Source organism: Scardinius erythrophthalmus, assembly GCF_964197995.2.
Source record: "Scardinius erythrophthalmus genome assembly, chromosome: 16".
NCBI lineage: Eukaryota > Metazoa > Chordata > Actinopteri > Cypriniformes > Leuciscidae > Scardinius > Scardinius erythrophthalmus.
This window is the reverse complement of record NC_138236.1, coordinates 40,084,747-40,097,210: the sequence shown is the minus strand read 5'-3', so window position 1 is coordinate 40,097,210 and position 12,464 is coordinate 40,084,747. Positions and strand designations below refer to the sequence as shown.

The window sequence follows — 12,464 nt, the reverse complement described above, 5'->3', positions numbered from 1 at the left end:
GGCTTAATGTGTGTCATTGTTCTCTACAGGTTGTATAGTTGTAATGTGACAGATGAAGGTTGTGCTGCTCTGGCTTCAGCTCTGAGATCAAACCCCTCACACTTGAGAACCCTGGATCTGTCTGGAAATAAATTAGGAGATTCAGGAGTGAAGCTGTTCTCTGCTGGACTGGCGAATCCTCACTGTAAACTGGAGATACTGTGGTAAGATCATACGTGACTCTCACATGAAACTGTCACTGTGAATTCATAAAGTATAATCAAAATGGAATAAAATGCATGGAAGTAACTATTATTTAATTAATTACAAGCAAAACAATTAAAACAGCATGATCAAATTTATAAAATTATTTTTACGTTTGTTCATATGTGACCTGATCCAGCAAAATGAGTCACAGTGACCCAAATTTAAAAATTGAGATTTTGGTGGAAAGAGGAGACCATAAGCTTTCAAATGATATCCTAGTCAAAGTCATACCTTGAATGGTTGTAAAGATATACACATTTGAATTATGGTCGTCTGTCCTCTTTTTACAATTGAAAACCTGAGAAAATCGCTTTTAAAGTTTTTTGCCCGTTTTTTGTTGATATCTTTCGAAATCCATTGCATTTAAAGGGATACACTATTTATTGTACAGCTTAATTTGACCAAAGACATTAATATATGCCATTAAACCAGGCTGAAGCTCAAATTATTTTAAAGTTTTTATTTTAAAAAATAATTTAAAAGGCACTTTTACAAACATTTACTAAAATCAGAAAGATTGAACAGAGGTGCTACAGTTTTCCTTGAGAGAGGGTGTGTGTGGGGGTGTGTGTATGTCTGTGTGTGTGTGTGTGTGAGAGAGAGAGAGAGAGAGAGAGAGAGAGAGAGAGAGAGAGAAATTGAGAGAGGCAGAGAGACAAGGAAACAGAGTCTGACAGGAGGATGGCTGGACCAATCGCGTGCCGGTCAGTCGAAACGGGGCTTCCCATTGACAAATGATCAGCCTTTGTGTACATTTCTAAGCTCTTTGATTGGTTCTATACAACGTGAAACACCATATTTGGAGAGCAGAGACGCTTGAGGGGATTCCCGGGAAATGCTCAGAGGTGACGAGAGGAGTTGAGAAAAGCAATATTCATTTTCAGCGAATTTAGTAAAACTTTGTAAACTTTAATAGTCATTTAAATACCTTTACTCAATTATCTGGACTACGAAACTTTAGGAGATTATTTTTGGATGTCTGTTCTTTGGCTTTAGCAAAAAAAAAAAAAAATTTTTTTTAAATCTATTATTTCATTGTTTTTCCACATAATCGGCCCATATCTTAAAATCGAACGTTGCGACTTCCGACTCATTTCGCCAGATCGGGTCACATATGATGTAAGAGAATAACTTTTTTTAAAGCATTTTCTCTATTTCTCTTGCTGCTTTGAGTTCATGTGTTTGATCTGTAAATGATTGAACACAACAGTAATGTTATTAAATATTATGACTGTAACGATCACCAGCTGGAGTGCCTCTGAGAGTCACAAGAGGGCACTCCACACCAGACTGATCACATCACAAACTCAACTTCCCATCATGCCGCTTACCTGGGACTGATTGCACATACACCTGCAGCTCATCCACACTCATCTCATACACCTGCAGCTCATTCGCATACACCCATATAAACCTCTGTCACTCTTCAGTTCACTGCGAAGTATTGCATTGCCCTGGTGTACAATCTCTTAGCATTTTCCCTGTGTTTGCTGAACTGTTACTGACCTTGGATTGTTTATACTGACTTCTGATTCTTCTGCTGCCTGTCTCGACCTGGATTGTTCATTGGACTGTGATTCCTGCCACCTGCCTCGACCCTTGCCTGTTATCTGTTTCTGCTTTGAGATTATCTCCATTGTTCTGACTGCCCCTGATTTACCCTGCCTGTTGATTATTCTAATAAAGCTGCAAATGGATCTTACTGCGTCCTCCACTTCGTAACAATGACAATTTAAAATAACTTTTATAATGTAATTTACTCCTGTGATCAAAGCTAAATTTCATCTTCCAGTCTTCAGTGTCACATAATAAGGATTCAGAAATCATTCTAGTATGCTGATTTGATGCTCAAAAACATTCTTTATTATTATTATCAATGTTGAAAACAGTCGTGTACAATTTTAGCAATTTTCAGGATTCTTTGATGAATAGAAAGTCACACTTTACCATATATTCACATAGAAAAGAGCTTTTCTACATTGGAATAATATTTCACAATATTACTGTTATTTTTTTTTAATCAAATAAATGCAGCAGAAAAGACTTCTTTTTAAAATCTTTAAACTATTACCGACCCAAAACTTTTGACTGGTAGTGTATATGCATGTATTGCTTTGGAATCATCATTTGTCTCCACAACTGCATAATTACACCAGCAGTTGTCTGTAACATGATGGTGCAGATAAAAACAAAAAATCCATGAAGTACAGCAGATACCAATCTAACTGGCCATAAGAAATACTTAATATATTTAATATGCAAGATTGTAAGCACGTACCATTGTAAAACTGTTGTGTAAAGTCATTCAAAAAATAAGCGTGTGCACAAGAAGCAAGATGGGTGTTTTTTTTTTCGTAATTTTGTGTGTATTTGACCATTTAAAATGCCACGAAGCGGAACACACTGTTAGGCAGCACAACAAGCCATTGTGTGAGTGCCGATTTGAGTTCTAATGTGTTTTTAAATCTTCAAGCATGTCCCTTCCTCGTTGTTCATTTATTTGTGTTTCTTAATCACTATTCGCTCCAAATGTTTCCAAATACATTAAGCTCACACATGTACACACACACACACACACACACACACACACACACACACACACACACACACACACACACACACAAACACACACACTAGGGCTGGGACGATTCACCAATCTCCTGATTCGATATTACCACGATAATTGGGTGCCAATACAATATCTATTGTGATTTTTAAGAACTGCGATTTGCGATTGTTTCCATCAAAAACTGATTTACTCTATTTTGATCGCTACCGTAGACATCAGTCTTTATTTTTGAACTTTAAACTTTTATCCCAGTGCTTCTATGATAATTTGAACTATTGTATTACAGAAATAATGATACTATTATAAGGTTTAAAATACCTTTTGTGAAGCTGTTTCATGACAACTCTCTCTGGGTCAGCGGCAGCGCCAACACAGATTTGAATGTTGGGATATGATTTTGTCAAAGATTTAATAGACAGACAAATTTGAAGAAAATCGTGTGGGTTTTTGAATAGAGATCACAGTATTTTGAAGATGAATCGTGCAGCTCTACTGTCTTATCTCTCTCTCAGCATATGAGCAGCACGAGGGCTTTAGTAAATCAGCTTTTGATAGAAACAATCGTAAATCACAATTCTTAAAAATCTCAATACATATTGTATCTGCACCCAAGTATCATGATAATATGATGCATCACTCATAGATAACAAACCAAAAAAAACTGCGATAGTTTGATTCGATTTTATTCTCCCAGTCCTAACACTCACAAGTTCCTTAAAATGTTTACAAATACATTAATCTCACACACACTCAATCACACAAAAACGTTGAGTTTCCATGTTTTATGGGGATTTTCCATAGACATAATGATTTTTATACTGTACAAACTGTTTATTGAATCCCCTAATCCTAACTGATATAGAAAGAGAAAAAAAAAAAAAAAAAAAAAGAAAAAAAAAGAGAAAAAAAAAGAAAAAATGTCCAGGGTGCTCAAGGAGTTCAAAAAAGGGTATTTGAAGGTGCTCTTTGGGGTCGGGAATTCAGTAAAATATAGTAGAAGGAAATCCAAGGCACTCTCCTTTAGAAAATTATAAAAAGCCTTTATTGGACTGGCTATTTCATAATAGAAAATTTAAAAGACATTGGGGAAAAAAAACAACCCACGCGTAGCGGCACAAACAGCCTTCTTCAGGGTATGTTTTCCAATCAAACAATTTACTCTTTTATAGATGCTAATTAGAAACACCTGAATGACGAATTACATGTACATACAGAGAAGGTCCACTAGGAGGTTACATAGCAATTTAAATCCAAAAAAAAAAAAAAAAAAAAAAACTCTATGTACAAAAAGACATCACAAAAAGGGGCTGAAATCTATTTCTTCATTCAAACCAGGGTATACTGTTTTACTGTTTTGTTTTACTGTATACTTTTTTTTCCCCAATGTCTTTTAAATTTTCTATTATGAAATAGCCAGTCCAATAAAGGCTTTTTATAATTTTCTAAAGGAGAGTGCCTTGGATTTCCTTCTACTATATATCCTAACTGATATAATTTAACCCTCTGGGGTCTAAGGTGTTTTTGGGGTCCCTGAGATGTTCTGACATGCCCTGACATTTGTGCTTTTTTCAGTTGCTTATAAACATATTAATGGCCAAAAAAAATTACACACTATTTAGCACAAACAGGGCTACCATAATATGTGAGCAACAAGAATGTACATGTCTGCATTTTTGAGAGAATAATGTTTATGCATGGTTATTGAAAAAACTAAAAACTAAAGTTTCTGAAATAAGGCCATAAAACACATTCAAAATATGTGCCAATAAGACTTTTGTCTAATGGATGTCATCACCTAGTGTTTTTTCTTCAAAATGATGTGAAAATCACCCTGCCTTATCATTCACATAACACAATACATTGATTTGAATTTTGCAAAGCACTTTCTGTTTGGAAAGGAAATATGTGGAGTGGGCGTCAACGATCATGCATATTTAGTGGTTCACACCTGAGGAGACAATGGGGCCTGCATACTTAATTAGCCATTAATTCAGGTGAGTCACTGAGCCACAAGAATGCAAGAGCAACAGTTGGAAGCATCTCAATTCTTTTTTATTTTTCCACATATTGTGCTTGCAATTTGGCCTATAATATCCAAGGAAAACATGTCTAGTAATTGTGCAGTTAATTCTCATACTGTATTTTCAGTTTTGGAATATTTATCCTCTCCCCAAATTTGTCACTAATAAAACACAATAAAAATTATTTAAAGAAAAGGCTTATATTTACCTTTTAATAGTTTGTTTACATCTACCTTGTAAATATATTTTTTTTATTAAAAAGGTTACAATTACAACAACAATTCAAGTGTAATATTTCTTTGTAAAAACTAAAGGATACATTTTATCACACATATTTCAAAGTTAAGGATTTGATTGATTATTTGATTACTTTATTTTTGACAAAACATACTATATTTAACATGAGCAAAAATTGGCAAACAAAAGCTTATTTGAGGTGGCAGATATTTTACAGTAAAAATGTATAATCTATCCAAAATTAATCAACGAAATGTTGTCTTTCATATGTCTGTAACATAGGTCTTTCATTTTTATTATAAGAAATATAAATGTTAATTTGCAGTTTAATATGTTGGTTATACAAATACATTTTATTTCAACATATTTCAGTAGATTTTTAATCAGTATAGCAATACAGTTTGCTAAAACCGAAACATTCATGCACAAACAGAAACGCCTGACTGTAACGTTGTTTTTATGAAATATTAGGGCATATAAATGTTAATACAAATAGCCTAAATTTTATTTCAACATATTTCTGTCGATTTTTACTCAACTCAGTATAGCAATACAGTTTGCTAAAACATCATTCATTCACACAGAGACGCAATTTAAATTTAAACTGTCTTTTTGCGAGCTGTGATAAACAGCGCGCATCTCTGCAGCTGCCGTTCATTCATTCACAGAAACGCGATTAACTTGAGAAGGAAAAAAAACTTACTACATATTCGGATCCTCTCTCCTGCAATACCCGCACTCTGAGGTAGATTTTCCATTATTATTATTCCTCACAGCGCTGCCAGATGCTGTAAACACGTAGGCTACAATGATATGATTAAACTTGTGTTTTCTCGAGCTGATATGGTGGCGTTCACAGGTTTGCTTGGATTGCCTCAGTAATTTGCGTTTGAATAGCACGCGCTCTCCGTGGGCGGAGTCACATTACATTTGAATTAGCTCTAATTAGCTCGACTGGAATCACTCTCTTTTAATACAGATTTCACAAGATGAGAATATTTGTTTTCTATATAAATTACCTCATTTAAAAGAAGAGAATTCAAGCTTCATGCCTGTTTGACTGAGTATTCGCTGAGTTACAGTTCATTTTCGGACGCGTTTCAGAATGGTCTTCACTGACAGAGAGAAGGCAGAACTCGCATCACGTTTATTTTTCTTTATTTGGCAAAAAGCACAACACTTTGTTTTTATTGTGAGTATACACAAAAATAATACACATTTAACAGAATCGATTGATGTATGAAACTTGCTTGTAATATCAAAGTCAACAGAGCAAAATTAATTTCTTTTTGAACTGAACTGAAAAAAAAACAACTTGAACTAATGAATGTTTATATATGTATATATATATATATATATATATATATATATATATATATATATATATATATATATATATATATATATATATATATATCTCAAATGTAGCATTAGTTCTGGCAGGTCACGTTAGTTAAGCTCGCATCAGCTGACTCTCAGCTGATCCACATCTACCTATAGGAATACGATGTCTATCACTGTATACATACATAAGCTCCTTCAGTATTATCAGCAGCTATCGCGTTTCTCAGGAGCTAATTACCCTCATCCATCCCCAGCTCCTCCTCTCACCATAGTCAGGATTTGGCATTCTGATTCCCCTTGAATTAGAATAAATTCTCGAATTATGTTGTACTTTAAAATCTTGAATTAAATATATTTGCAAACATTCATGTTGGCTCTGTTCTGTTTACCCCAAGGGGGGTTATTGCTGCTATCACTGCTCTTATCCATGCTAGGCTACATGGATGCGCAGGGAGTTCTCGCCCAGAACTGAAACATACCGCCAATCTAAACTGAATGCTAATTGTCAATCGTATTTGATGGTAGTGGTCCTGACAGAATTCATATTGACAGTATTATGTTATGTATTTTTAAGTAGGGCTGTTTTCGACTAAGGATTTTCATAGTCGAATCTGATTCGTTAGATTTTGCCGTAGTCGACTGATAGTCGAACCTTTTTTCTTTATTCTTTTTTTTTTTTTAGATAGCAGCTAGATTTTTTCCATTTCAAACAAAAGAGCTAAAAAACACATATATATCACACATATATCATAACATTTCATAAACATGAGGAGCAATATGAGAGGGAAATTTGGTAATTGTTGTTTAGGTACATTAAACAACGTAAAGCTTTTTAACGCACATGAGAACCGTGTGGAGTCAGCTTTTTAACGCACATGAGAACCGTGTGGAGTCAACTCACAGCCGCTCCGCAGCCCTGCTGAAAATGTGAAGCAGAAACGCTTAATAACAGATAACGTCCATAATAATTGGACTCTGGGTTCGATTTTTTTTTATCATTTTAAGTGGTTATGTGGAGCAACATGAGAGGGGAATTTGGTAATCATTGTTTAGGTACATTAAACCATGTAAAGCTTTTAACGCGCATGAGAACCGTGTGGAGTCAACTCACAGCCGCTCCGCAGCCCTGCTGAAAATGTGAAGCAGATTTTTGAATACTTTTTTATTTATTTACATTAGTAAGCTACAGGACATCGTCTTTCAAAACATGACCTGAAAAAATAAAATAAAAATGGTACCCAGCCCTTCTGAAAATGCGAATGCGTCTCTGTCCCCAGCACATTTCAAACCAAACTGACGCCCATGTATTCCACTATGAGGTTCATAGTCGAATCAGACCTCTCCGAATCGAATCGTCGAATCCTCGACTATTAGAAGTCAGCCCTATTTTTAAGTGTCATGTTTATCTCTGGATATAGGCCTAATGTGTGTCATTGTTCTCTACAGGTTGAGTGAGTGTGGTGTCACAGATGAAGGTTGTGCTGCTCTGGCTTCAGCTCTGAGATCAAACCCCTCACACCTGAGAGATCTGAGTCTGTCTGGGAATAAACTAGGAGACGCAGGAGTGAAGCTGTTCTCTGGTGGACTGGATAATCCTCACTGTAAACTGGAGGAACTATGGTAAGATTATCTCTACCATAAAGACTCAGAGTGAATAATGATTAATATGTACAGTAGATAGTGTGTATAATATATCTTTGGTGTAAGCCCCATCCGGTGGTTCAGCAACAGATTCCAGCTTGAGCCTGCCGGCGGTAGAAGGCAGTGGTGAGGAGTCTCCCTAAAGAGGAACATTTATATCTTACTATATTATTATCTCCCAAAAGAAAGTAAAACTAACAGTTAAATAAACTAGACAAACTACCAACCAGACAACAGTTGCAGGATACAGTGAAGAGTTTTTTTTTTATTACAAATGTTTGGTGTAAATCAACTTGCCTTGTAATGCTTGTGCAAACAGACCCATGTGAAAGCGTGAGCATTTCCTCAAAATGCGTGTGTGCAGCTGAAAAGAGGGAAGTGGTGTGTGTTTCACCTGAACCAGAGCTGTCACCATATCAGCTTTATCACTAGTCAAGTCGTCATCTTCATTTATATAGCGCTTTTAACAATGTAGATTGTTCCAAAGCGGCTTTACAGAGATACAAGGATAGTTTAAAGTAACAGAGATTGTTTTGGCTTTATAGCAGTTCTTGAATAAAGTTATTTTCCAGCTAAAGTTAATTTGATTGATTCACTTCCGTCGCAACAATCATTAGTTATTAACTTAGGGGCCACTAACACGACACCGTTTTAACAGGAAACTCTACATAGACTTTAAACGCGAAACCTGTGAGAACGCTGATGGCGTGCACATGCGTATTACAAGATCAGTCTATTGGTATGCGCGTTTGAATATATGTGCGCAGGTTTGTAATTCCCTACAAACCAAGCCTTAAAAAACTACTTGTCTGGGCTTAACATTTTTGATACAGAATTTGATCACTTCGGGGTAGATACGCAAACCGAATTTAACCGAATAAACCTCGGGATAAACAAAAACACTAATATTAGCGTAGATGCCATTGTTCTTATGATGTAATGAGTACATCAGGATTTATGGGAAGTGTTCCCGGTTCCGGCTGACCTGATCTATGCAGCCTAACATTGAATTATAGAAGTCTGTAATGTGTTATGTGTATGCTAGGTCAAAGAGATGTGTTTTTAGGAGTGCTGTCAAATGATTAAAACATTTAATCGCGATTAATCGCATTAATGTCATTGTTAACTCGCAGTTAATCGCAAATAATCGCACATTTTTATCTATTCTAAATGTCCCTTGATTTCTTTTTGTCCCAATTTTTTTATTTTTTTTTATTTTAATGCTCTCATCAACATGGAAAAGTGGATCGGCTTGCTTTGTGCAAATGTTTTTTTTATTGAAAACAACATTGGCATATACTGTAGTGTTCAATTTCACACTACCATTCACACTCGGAGCAAATAATTGCATCAGAGAATTCGCATTTGCGTCAAGTGGTATTTCAGACTGGTCGTGCTGCGATGATAGCTCAGTTCACAACGACAAAACACACAGATCACTTTGATCTTGTCAATGGAACCATTTGGCAACTTTTTAAAAGTAAACTTTCCATTCAGAATCTTATTGGCATCCATTTCGATGCCTGGCGCTCACCATCCACTCAAAACGTAGCGTTAAGAAGGTCGCACACCGGACGAGAACTTTGGCAGTGTCAGAGTGACACTGCCAAAGAGTAGTAGGCTAAAGGACGAGAAGCACACCAGATGAGAAGCGCAGCGCCGCATCTTTAAAATTCGAGCACATTATTCTCTGAGTGTACACACACTGGCGGCGCCATTCCGAATAAATGGAATTTGAGACAAATATATGTAAATTTAATACAAAAATATGTAAATGGCGCTCTGTGGAGCGGCAGGGTTTTGATCAAGGTCCTGAGCCGTAGCTGGGCACCGCGGACAGACGCCGAATGGCGCCGCCGGTGTGTGTACACTCAGAGAATAATGTGCTCGAATTTTAAAGATGCGGCGCTTCTCGTCTGGTGTGCTTCTCGTCCTTTAGCCTACTACTCTTTGGCCGGCTCGCAAGCTCAAACAAGTGTGTGCGGCGTGTCTGTTGTTTTGTTTCCGGTCTAGCTAGATCCGGTGTGGTGTTGTAGTTTTTCTAAAGTTACTAGTTGTTGCAACCAAGGTTATTATAGTTTTGCTTTTTTAAATTAGTTTTTATTTTAATATTGTTTTCAATTTTGCTTTAAATTTAAGTTTAGTTTTAGTTAGTTTCATTAATGGTTTTGTTAGTTTTAGTTTAGTTTTTATTTTGCAAACACATTTCTATTTAGTTTTTATTTTATTTTGTTTCAGTTTTAGTTTTAGTAATTATAGTTTAGCAGAGCAAACATTTCCAGGGTAGACCAAAGCGAGATGCATAATTTCAGCAAAGTTAAACGTTTGCCGAGATTACAGTTAACTTCTTGTGCAGACATCTTAATAATAAAATTAAAAATAATGTTTTGAGATTGAACAAAGCACCAAATAAATGGAACTTAAAAGTATACAAGAAAAAAACAATGAAAAATACAGACAAACTAATTCATATTAAATATGAAATCTTGTTAAACATAGTTTACTTTTTATCAGAGAGACACTGGTACATACAACAACAAAATCAGCTAAATGAATCTGACAACCTGCTGTGAAGCCAGTGCGATTAAATAATGAAGTATCTATGCAGTGTGTGAGTGTGTGTGTGTGTGTGTGTGTGTGTGTGTGAGTGTGTACATGTTTTTCTATCGTGATGGGGACTTAAACCTGAATGCACACACACTCATGGGGACTTGTGTCACTGTGGGCCTAAATTAAATTAATGCGTTTTTTTGAAAATGTGTGTGATGGGTCGATTTAGTGTGTCTGTGTGTGTGTGATGGGTCAGTTTAGGGGTCGGGTTAGTGTGTGTGTGTGTGTGTGTGTGTGTGTGTGTGTGTGTGTGTGTGTGTGATGGGTCGGTTTAGGGGTCGGGTTAGTGTGTGTGTGTGTGTGTGTGTGCGTGTGATGGGTTGGTTTAGGGGTTGGTTAAGTGTGTGTGTGTGTGTGTGATGGGTCGGTTTAGGGGACGGGTTAGTGTGTGTGTGTGTGTGTGTGTGGTTGTGTGTGTGTGTGTGTGTACTTGTCTACCTATCTAAGTGGGGACCTTGGTGTCGTTACACACTCACCAACAGGGGACCGTCGAGCCAAGTGGGGACTTTTTTCAAGTCCCCTGTTGGTCATGCTTTAAAACATGTTAAAATCAGCTAAAACACGCTCTGGCGAATTTTTTACATTTTTGACCAAGTGGGGACCTACATGTGTGTGTGTGTTTAAGTCCATACTCAGCAGCGCTCCTGTAGGCTGGAGCAGGAACTGCAGTGGCCCATTAACACACGTCGTTCACACTTCTCTATTGTTTGAATGGGTTGCTGTCCTAGAGGCTCTGAGACTGTAGAGCTGCTGTTTAACTGGAGCTTTCAGTAACACTTTATAATAACTCCACGCTATTAATCATTAGTTAAGAATTAGTAAACAGTTAATCATTTTATAAAGTTTTATAAATGAATAGACATTAATAAGAAGTATATAAATACAGATATAAATGCTTTATTCTTGTTTTAAAAACATATCTATAATGTGTTTAATAATTGTATTTTCATACTTTATTAATGATCAATTTATCATTTCTAAATAAAGTATAGGATCATTTACAAAGCAGTTATTTAGGAATTGTCAGTGGTTCATAAGATCACTTAGAAAGTGTGAGTAAATGATTAAACTATTTAAATGTACATTCATACATATTTATTATTCAGACATATGGTAATAGTTACTCAGTGTGTTAATAAATGCTTTATTAACATGTATTTCTACTGTAATTCAGGTAGTTATGAAGTATTTAGTAGTGGTCAGTTCACTATTTTTGAGCTCATCTAAAGTGAGGACTAGTTATGCCTTGTAAAACATTTATAAAGGAGATTTAAAGGCTGTTAATATTTCTATGTTCTGTATCACTGTGTGTGTTTGTTTCCTTTTTCTGTTTAGAAGAAAACTGAGTCTTTAAATCTCCTTTATAAATGATTTACAAGGCATAACTAGTCCTCACTTCAGATGAGCTCACAAAATAGTTAACTGACCACTACTAAATGCTTTATAACTCATGAATCTACAACATTTACTTACACTTTCTAAGTGATCTTATGAATCACTGACAACACCTAAATAACTGGTTTGTAAATAATGCTATACTTCATTTAGAAATGATAAATTGATAATTAATAAAGTACGAAAATACAATTATTAAACACATTATAGATATGCTTCTAAATCAGTAATACAGCATTTAAAGCTGTATGTATAAACTGCTTATTAATGTCTGCTTTATGAATTATGATTTAACTGTTTACTAATGCTTAACTAATGATTAATAGGATGCAGTTATTATAAAGGTTTACCATATATATTATATTTTTCATAATATAACTTCAAATATGCATTTTTTTGTC

At 35.6% G+C, this 12,464-nt stretch overlaps 1 protein-coding gene across 1 annotated transcript in view; it reads left to right on the top strand.

The window, feature by feature from the left end:
• LOC308704532 (uncharacterized protein) overlaps positions 1–12,464 on the top strand; it is a gene marked incomplete at both ends in the record, with an annotated part of 100,013 nt that overhangs the window by 14,333 nt on the left and 73,216 nt on the right. Inside the window, 2 exons of the mRNA XM_081388902.1 lie at positions 30–203; positions 7,864–8,037. Of these exons, the coding sequence (XP_081245028.1) occupies positions 30–203; positions 7,864–8,037 (348 nt within the window). The remainder of the gene's footprint in view (positions 1–29; positions 204–7,863; positions 8,038–12,464) is intronic.